This window comes from Tamandua tetradactyla, chromosome 11 (assembly GCF_023851605.1).
Source record: "Tamandua tetradactyla isolate mTamTet1 chromosome 11, mTamTet1.pri, whole genome shotgun sequence".
Taxonomy (NCBI): Eukaryota; Metazoa; Chordata; class Mammalia; order Pilosa; family Myrmecophagidae; genus Tamandua; species Tamandua tetradactyla.
Window position 1 is genome coordinate 89688147 of NC_135337.1, and position 9202 is coordinate 89697348.

The following is a 9202-nucleotide window of genomic DNA, read 5'->3' on the forward strand; positions in this document are numbered from 1 at the left end:
ACCTCCACCACCTTCGCCGGAGTCGGCGGCCGGTACCTGGGTGAGGCAGTACGGGGAGTACATAGCTGGGCGCCCGGGCGGGAGCGCGGCGGCCGGCCCGCGGCGAGGGGACAGGCCCGGCCCCCGGCGGCCGCGCTCGGGCTCGGGCTCGGGCTCGGGCTGGGCTCCGGCTCCGCTCGCCTCGCTCCGGCCTCGGCCGCGCCGCGCCCGCCCGGCCCCGCCGCGGCCCCGGCTGCTCGGCGCCGCCTCCGCGCTCGGCCGCTCGCTGGCTCGGCCCCCGCCGGCTCCCGGGGCCGCCGCCGCCGCCGCGCTCGCCGCTGCCGCTCGCGTCCCGCCGCCGCCGCCGCCGCGCGTCTACTCCATGCCGCCGCCGCTCGGCCGGTCCCCCGCGCCCGCCGCCGCCGCCGCCGCGCTGCGAAAGTGAAAGTTTAGACAAAGTTTGGAAGCGGCGCACTGGCTCCGGGGAGAGGGAGCGGGCGGCGCGCGGGCGGGAGGAGGGGCGCGGGGAGGGGCGGGCCGGGGCGGGAGCGGCCGCCGGGACACAGACACACACACACACACTAACACACGCACACACACACGCACACCCGCGGGCGCGCACACGCGCGGGGACGCACACCGGCGCGGCCGCCCCGACACGTGCTGGCCCGCGCTCCGGCACGCACACGCGCGCACACACACACACACATACACGCTGGCACACAGCCGGTGGGGCACGGACAGCCACCGTCGTCACCCGCGTGGCGACAACAAAGCGCACACGCACACGCACAGCATGGGCACACGCTGACACACACTGAGCTTGGGAACCCCACACCCACGGAGGCCATCACCTGATGACACCCGCGACCGCGGGACACACACCCAAGTGGTAACTGACCTGTAGGCCAACACAAGCCTGGCATGAACATACGTTGATAGGCACGCACACACACACGCCATTGCATACTGATGCCTACAGACTCACACTGGCACATGGGATCCCACCAGCACACCCTGATACCCTCCAGGCATGCAACCCCTACGCAGAGATGCCAACACACACACCAGGACGCATTGGCTGTAGCACTCCCCAGTTCACAGGCTGACACAGATAAAAGGGAGATGACCTAACACTGCCATGCAAACACACAGTATCAGACACCACCAGGATGTATAAGGCGACAACACACTGGGAAGCGACCCTGATAGAAAGCGATACAAAGTGTCACTGATACAAAGTGTCCCTGGCACACATTCTGTGATGCCCAGGCAGCAAGGGACAGCACCAATACCCAGTTGACTAACGGCCACCCTTGAGGATCACCCAACCAAGTGCCACATGGACATCCAGGCCCCACATGCGCCTCCCACACACACCTGGCAGACACACACACCTGTACATGGCCCTGACAATGGACACAAAACCCTCGGGTCAGAGAAACGGGCACCAAGGCCATGAGTACACACACATACACACACACACACATTCCTGGTGAGGCTCCTTGCAAACCACTGCTCCCACATTTTCAGAGCAGAAAGGAATGGGGGTAGGGGGTAGTGCTGGCACAGGTGACCCCCAGGGTGGGCGGAGAGGCGGTGCCAGCAGCCCCCAGGCAGCTCCTGCTGAGACAAAGCTCCCTCCCGCTTCCAGCAGCAGCCGGCACCTTCTCACCCACCCAGGCCAAGAAGTTGTGGCAATTTTCAGCTATGCATTGTCTAGGAGAGGGGTTGCCGGCACCCAGGTGCGTGCACAGGGCCGGCTCTGCAGGGGTGCCCGTTGGGTCTCTGCAAGCAGGCGCCAATGTGTGCATATGCGTGTGTGTCAAATGCCCCGAGGAGGTTAGATCAGTGTACCTCCGGGAGAAATTCTGTGTGACCTGGTGTGCTTGGAATGACGTGGGTCTGGCTGTGTCGTCTGGGGGAAGGGGGTGTTGGTGAAACTGCGTGTGTGTGTCTGCCAGGCCCTGTATCAGGAGTGTAGGACGCGCAAAAGATCTTGTCCTCAGGGTGGGATGGGGGGGCTGGCCTTCTGGGGGGGGCAGTCAGTGACAGTGGTCGGGGCTCTGGGCCTGCCCGAAAGTGCCGGAGATGCATGTGACCAGGTGAGCATGGCTGTCCCCTTGGAGGGCCTTTGGGTCAGAAAGCGTCAGTGCGTGTGCTGACTTTGTAGATTGGTGGCACAGTGTTGCGTGACCAAGTGGGGAAGTGGGGGAGGGCCCCCGGGGGGCCTAGCTGAGGTCACGGTCTGTCTGGAAGCAAAAGTAGCGAAGTGGTGGGGTGGGGGTGCATTTCTATCGGTGGAGTTGTTGCCCAGGACCGGGGCGGGGACCAGGGTCTGTGGGTGTTGTCAGCGTGCAGGGGCGGGGGGGGCGGCTGCCTCTGTGTGCTGGGGCTGTGTGCACTCGGGGTGGGGGAAAGGGGCATGTGCCTTTTGGGGTTCCTGGCTGGGGGGGTGGTCCCTGTCCCTGGGATCCTCTCCCCAGCGCCTGCAGCCGCTGCCTATGCAAGGCCGTGGCCCAGGGAATCGATACGTCCTTAAAAATTCAAGGGCTTCTCGTAAACAGAAACTTTTAACACCGTTTAAAGTTTCAGGGCCGAGGCTGTGGCCACCACGCTGCAGGAGGAGGGCCGGGGTGGGGAGGCGGTGGGGGGCTTGCCGGGCCACAGAGGGGTGGGGAGGGGCTGGGGCCGATGGGGGCGGGGAAAGGGGTGCAGGGGAGGGCATAGGGGCTGTGAGGGGCTGAGAGAAAAGGCAGAGAAGGGAGTTGGGGTTCAAGGGGGCCTGGATGGCTAGGGAAAGGGGTGGGGTGAGGGCTGGTGGTTCAGAGGTGGACAGGAGAGGGAAGTGGGTATAAAAGGGGGCTGGGGGCTGTGAGAAACTAGCGGAAGGGGGGGGAGATGTGGGCCCAAGAGGGGCTTGGGGGGCTAAGGGAATATGGGCCTTGGATGGCTGGGGAAAGGGGTGGGAGGTAGGCTTGGGGGTCGGTGCTGGGGAAAGGGACACTGGAGAGGAGGGGTGGGGGACTTGAGGTGGGGATCCAGGGGGATAAGCCTGTGGAGGGGGGAGAAATGGGGGAGGGCTTTGGAGGAGTCTGGGATCCTTGGTGGAACTGAAGGGTTTGGGGGGAATCTTTGGAGTCAGTGACCCTCAATGCCTCTTTGCAAATGGCCAAGAATGTCCCACCCTTCAAAAGCCCCCCACCAATCCTGCCTGGTACCCCATCCCCCCAGCCTGCCCACCAGCCCCCACACCCACACCCTGGGGCTCTGGCCCCTCCCCCGTCACCCTCCTGGACCAGTGTCTGGTGCCAAAGCTGCTTGAGCCTTCACCCTGTACTCACCTCACACACCCGCTCACACCCACCCTTCCATTTCTGCATGCACACGCGCACACACACACACACACACACTTCCATCCATACCCACTAAAAGCCCACCCTTCCGTTCACATACATGCACACACACCACAGCACCCTCCCCATGCCCACGCACATGCGCACACTCACCACACCTGCCACAAGGAAGACACATGCCCCCGTGTTCGTGCCCACCTCCACACTCGAGTTCCCACCTCACACACACAACACACAACCCAAAACCACACACGCTCACTCTGCTTCCCCTTCCCCAGACACCAGCTGGGAGGAATTTCTTGGGGAAGCGGGGTGGGGGTGGGGGGCTGGTCCAGAAGCCGCCCCCGTCCCTCTCTCCCCCCCACCCCAGGTCTTAGGGCATACATGTTCTCTGGGAAACCGCAGGGGAGGAGGGCACTGCCAGGGGGCTGGGCACAGCTGGGACGCCACAGCTGGAATCCCCCACATTCCTCCCTGCCGGGGCTCCCCACCTGGCTGCAGCTGGCAGCAGGTGTGCTCTTACCATGCAGGTGTGTGGGGGGAGGAGATGGGGGGGCAGTGGGAAGCAGGCCAGCAGCGGTACCTGGCCAGGATGTGGCAAGGGGGTGGCGTGGAAACATCTGGGCCCCAGGAGGCAGGCCCGGCTCCTTCGGGCTCCAGGACTGCTGTGCAAGCCTCTCCGGGAGGGGGCCAAACACCTGGCACCCAGGGTAAGCAGGGAATTGGGTGGTGGGTGCTGCTGGGGTGGGAGACAGGGGTGCTGCAGGCCCTCCTGGCAGGACTGGGGATCCCCAGCTCCCCAATAAGGCCTGATGCCATCCAGCCCAGCCAGGTGGGCCCCCGGGAGGTCCAGGCCCCCCCCCCCCCATTCCCAGGGACACTGTGGGCCAAGCACCTGCGGCCACCTCATGCACACATGGATTCAGGTACGGGACGCCCAAAGACACACACACACACACGTCCACAAAAATACACACACAGATAAACTTGGACACACCAAGAAACGGTCCCCTCTTCCTCCTCTGTGAGGTTGAACAGACACACTCGGACACAAGATCACGCAGCAAGACGGCCACCCACCCTCTAGCAAGTGGATACACAATCTCACACAGAGGTACACCCTCCTAGAGCCACGCAGGGAGACACCCACCCATCCGGGGCAGCCACTGCATAGAGCCCTGTAGAGACTCAGACACACACGGATCCCCAAAGACACACACACACACACACACACACACACACACGTGGTTACAGAGAATCCCAGAGTCCCACGTGGACACTCACGAACACAGATGCGCACACTGTCACAGCTTCAGAATCACAGGCAGGGTCATGTGAAGACACACACAGACACCTCCCACCCAGATACACAGAGTGACACCAAGGGGCACGCACACACACCTGCCACGCAAAATCACAGAGGCACACACAGTCTCACCCAGGACCCCACAGGCCCATTAGGTCACACCCAGAGACACACTCAGAATCATCAGAGGTATGCCACATGCAAAACCATGCAAGGATACACAAATCACACACACACACAAAGCCACGTTAAGATATACAGATCACATACACACATGCAGAGCCACACAACAGATCATGCACACACAAAGCCAGAGATGTACAGATCACAAACACACACAAAGCCACACAAATATATACAGATCACACACACACGCACAAAGCCACACAAAGATATATAGATCGCACATACACATGCAGAGTCATACAATGACAGATAACACACACAAAGCCACAGAGATCGATCACAATCACACAAAGCCACACAAAGATACATAGATCACACACATTCAGATACACACAAGGCCACACAAAGATCACACACACACAGGGCCACACAACAACAGATCACACACACACAAAGCCACAGAGATATATGGATCACACACACAAAGCCACACAAATATATACAGATCACACATGCACAAAGTCACACAGACATATAGATCACATACATGCACACAACACAAAGCCACACAGATCACATGCACACATGCAGAGCCACACAGCGACAGATCACACACACAAAGACACAAAAATATCCAGATCACACACATGTACAAAGCCACACCAAGATACTCAAGTCACCATATAGTGTCACAGTTGCACACAGTTGTCGCTCTAGGACCCAAAGTCACACACAAACATCTCCAAATCACCGTGGGGCACACAGACACAGTTGTGCATGCACACACACACACACAGACCCACACTGACACTTGCCCAGTGGCACAGCCTGGCCAGGGCCGAGGACAGGCAGGCCCAGCCCCCCTGCCCCCGGCCGGTGCCCATCTGGAGGCACCGGGAAGCAGTTGGGGAAACGTCTCATTTGCAGCGGCCGAGACCCACCGCCCTGGAAACCTGGCCCCCGCTCCTGAATGAGGCCTCTGTCCGCGGCTGCTGAGGCCGCCAGCAGCGCCGGCCCAGGGTGTGGCATCAGAGGGGGAGGCCTGCCCCCTGGGGCCACCCAGGCCCACGAAGGACCCCACTGGGATCCCCAGGCCCCACCCCACCTGCCGGTTCCCACCGCAGCTGCAGGCCACCCCTCCCCACCGAGACCCAGCCCACGACGGGGCACTGAGGGGCAAGGCCTGACCCAGCCACCTCGGCAGTTCCCAGGGCCCCGGGGCCAACCTGACTCATGTCCCCACATGGGACGGCAGCCAGGCTCATGGCAGGGGCCCCTCCTTCTGCACCCCAGTTCCCTGGACAGCCCTGGAAGGGAGGGGGACAGCTGTCACCCCTGAGTTCACGGCATCTCAGTCAGCCACGTAGTCATACACAGACTGTCACACACGAACATCTGTCACATGCAGACACATGGTTATACAAGAACAGTCACACCCAGACATGATTGCACATGGACACTGTCACACATAGGTGCCGTCATACACAGACACGCAGACACACATGGGCACTATCAAACATGGACACGCTGTCACATGCAGACATGTGGTTATACACGGACACCCTGTCACACACTGTCACACACACTGTCACACACAGACATGGTTACACATGGATACTATCACATGCTCTCACACACAGACATGCTTACACATGGACATGCCATCACACACAGACTCACACACGGACACTGTCACACACAGACATGCTGTCACACACAGATATAGTTGCACACAGATATGTCACACCCGGATACATTGTCACACAAGGACACACTGTCACACAGACATACTGTTACACACAGTCACGGTCATACTCAGCCCGTGAGTTTACTCACACACAGACACTGTCACACAGATGCACTGTCACAAACAGACATACTGTCACACATGGATGTGCTGTCACACATTCTGTCACACACAGATACACGGTAATACAGACCAGTCACATGGGGACATACTGTCACATGCAGTCATGCTGTCACACGTAGCTGTACTGTCATATCCTTTGCCATGCTGTCATACACTGTCACACCTTCACACCCCAACCATGCTGTCACACTGTCACACACAGCCACACTGTCACATATAGTCGTGCTGCCATTCTCTTTGCCAAACTGTCACACACTGTCACACATTCACACCTTCAGCCACACTGTCACACTCTCACCCCATCCACACTGTCACACAGTCACACTGTCACCCATAGCCATGTTGTCACATATAGTCATGCTGTCATATCTTTTGTCATGCTGTCAACGCACACTGTCACACACACTATTACAGATGCACACTGTTACACATGGACATGCTGCCACACATGGACACAGTCACATGGATACATTTTCACAGTCAGCCATGCTGTCACACATAGTCATACTGTCATATCCTTTGTTACACTGTCACACACTCTCAGTCATGCTATCACAGTCACAAATTCACACACAGGCACACTGTCACACTCAGCCGTGGCATCATAACTTCAGTCACATTCACACACTCTCACACTCACAGCCATGCTGTCACACACAGTCATGCTGTCATACCCTTTGCCCACTGTCACACATTCACACCCTCAGCCATGCTATCACACTGTCACCCCCAGCCACACAGTCACACACAGATACACATTCCAACCCCCACCTGCAGTGTCATACAGTCATACTGTCATATCCATAGCCGTACTGTTGCACACTCATGCTGTCACATCCTTTGCCACACTGTCACATGCAGACACTGTCACACACACAGTCACACTGTCACTGCCACTGTGTCACCTGGATATACTACCACACACACATAACAATACCATTACACCCTCAATTGCCCTGGCCACACACACCTTCAGCCCCAACCTAGCGGTCCTCACACCACTCATGCCGCAGCGACCAGCGGGGTCACGCTGTCACACGTAGCCCAGGGGCCCCCACTGTCGTGTTAGACCCACAGCCACCCAGATCCCCTGCCCCACCTGGTCTGAGCCCCTTCTCCCAGACCATGGCACACTGTGGTCCCCGGGTCATCTTTGGGACCAAACCCATGGCCCCAACCCCATGGCACAACACTGTCATAGGGCCACAGTGTCACAGAGCAGGCGGCCAGCAGACACTGGCCACATGGAGCTTCCCAGAGTCACTCGGACAGCGCATGCTCACATGTCTCGCTGTGCTGACACCCCTCACACTCCTGCACACCACCACGTCCCCGGACACAGCTACAAAGGAACAGTCAGTGGCGGCCGCACCGACGGCAACAAGGACAGCCTGTCATGCCACACTCAGTCCCCTGGTCTCTGTCATAACATTGAGACAGCAGCCAGGCGTGCTGACACGGCCCCCATGATAGTCACTAGAAGCCCCCCTCCCAGTCCCCCAAGCCCACTATGACACCCCCCTCTCCCCTCCACTGTCTCTGCAAGCTGAGCTGGGGGGGCTAATGGTCGCGCAGCTGTTGGCAGTGGGTGCCAGCCCCCCTGCCTCATGAATATTCATCAGCTGGGGCTCTCCTGAACCTGTGGGGAGACGGAAGTCCCAGGCAGCTGGGCGCCCCCTTCTGTGCCAGGAGGCGCTCAGGTGAGGGGGAGTTCTCAGCCAGGCCCCCACAGCCCTCTGCCCCAGGAACCCACACCCAGTTGCACATCTCCACACACGCAGCTTGTGAATACTCAGACACACAAACAACAGTCCCACGGACTCACAACGACACACGTGCACAATCACACCCAATGACATGCCCATTCACCGTCACAGATGCACACCCCACGCGTGCAAACACAGACATACATTCCCACAAACCCACAATCACACCCAGCCACAGCCACCCACCATCACACACACCACACAGTAGACAGTGAGAGCTGTCAGAGCCGCGGGGCCCTGTGAACTCACTCCGCCCACCCTTGATATTTTACAGATGGGCAAACTGAGGCACCGAGCGGCTGAAGGCTCCTGGGTGCGGGGATGAGGAGGAGGGGACCCGGCCCCCTCCGGAGACCCGGCAGAGGCTCTCGCGGGGCGCCCCCTGCTGGCCCGGCCCCTGAAGGTGCGCGCGGCGCGGTGGCGCGCACGGGGCGGGCACGCGCCTGACGTAACCATGGCATCCTCTTGGCACGCGCGCAGCGAGGGCGGGGCGGGCGCGTTGCCATGGCGCCGGCGGGCCGAGTGAATGGGGCATTGTTCGCCGCGGCGCCCAGGCCGGGCTGTCCCGGACCCACCCGGACCCGCTCGGGCTGGCAGAGATGGGGAGAAGCAGAGAGATGGGGAGACGCAGATGGGGAAAGAGTTCGAGCCGGGGAGAGACGTGGAGGAGGAGAGAGAGTGGGAGAAAAGAGACACAGAAAGGGAAAAGGACCGAGATAGGAAACAAATGGACAGAGACATGCCCTCCCCGCCCCCCACCGGCCCAGCGCCGGGCCTGGCAATGGGACCAGGCAGAGGA

General features: G+C 60.1%; 1 protein-coding gene across 3 annotated transcripts in view; it reads right to left on the reverse strand.

Moving 5' to 3' along the window:
* Positions 1-8820, reverse strand: part of NFIX (nuclear factor I X) — a 97524-nt gene extending 88704 nt beyond the window's left edge. Inside the window, exon 1 of one of the 3 annotated variants that reach the window (XM_077121663.1) lies at positions 8696-8820. Coding sequence is in view for 1 of the 3 variants with exons in the window: in XM_077121657.1 (XP_076977772.1) it covers positions 37-63 (27 nt within the window). In the remaining 2 variants the exon portion in view is untranslated. Of the gene's footprint in view, positions 1-36; positions 116-8652 lie in introns of those variants that run through there. The other 2 variants (XM_077121661.1, XM_077121657.1) reach the window with 2 other exon arrangements.
* Between the last annotated feature and the right edge of the window lie 382 nt (positions 8821-9202).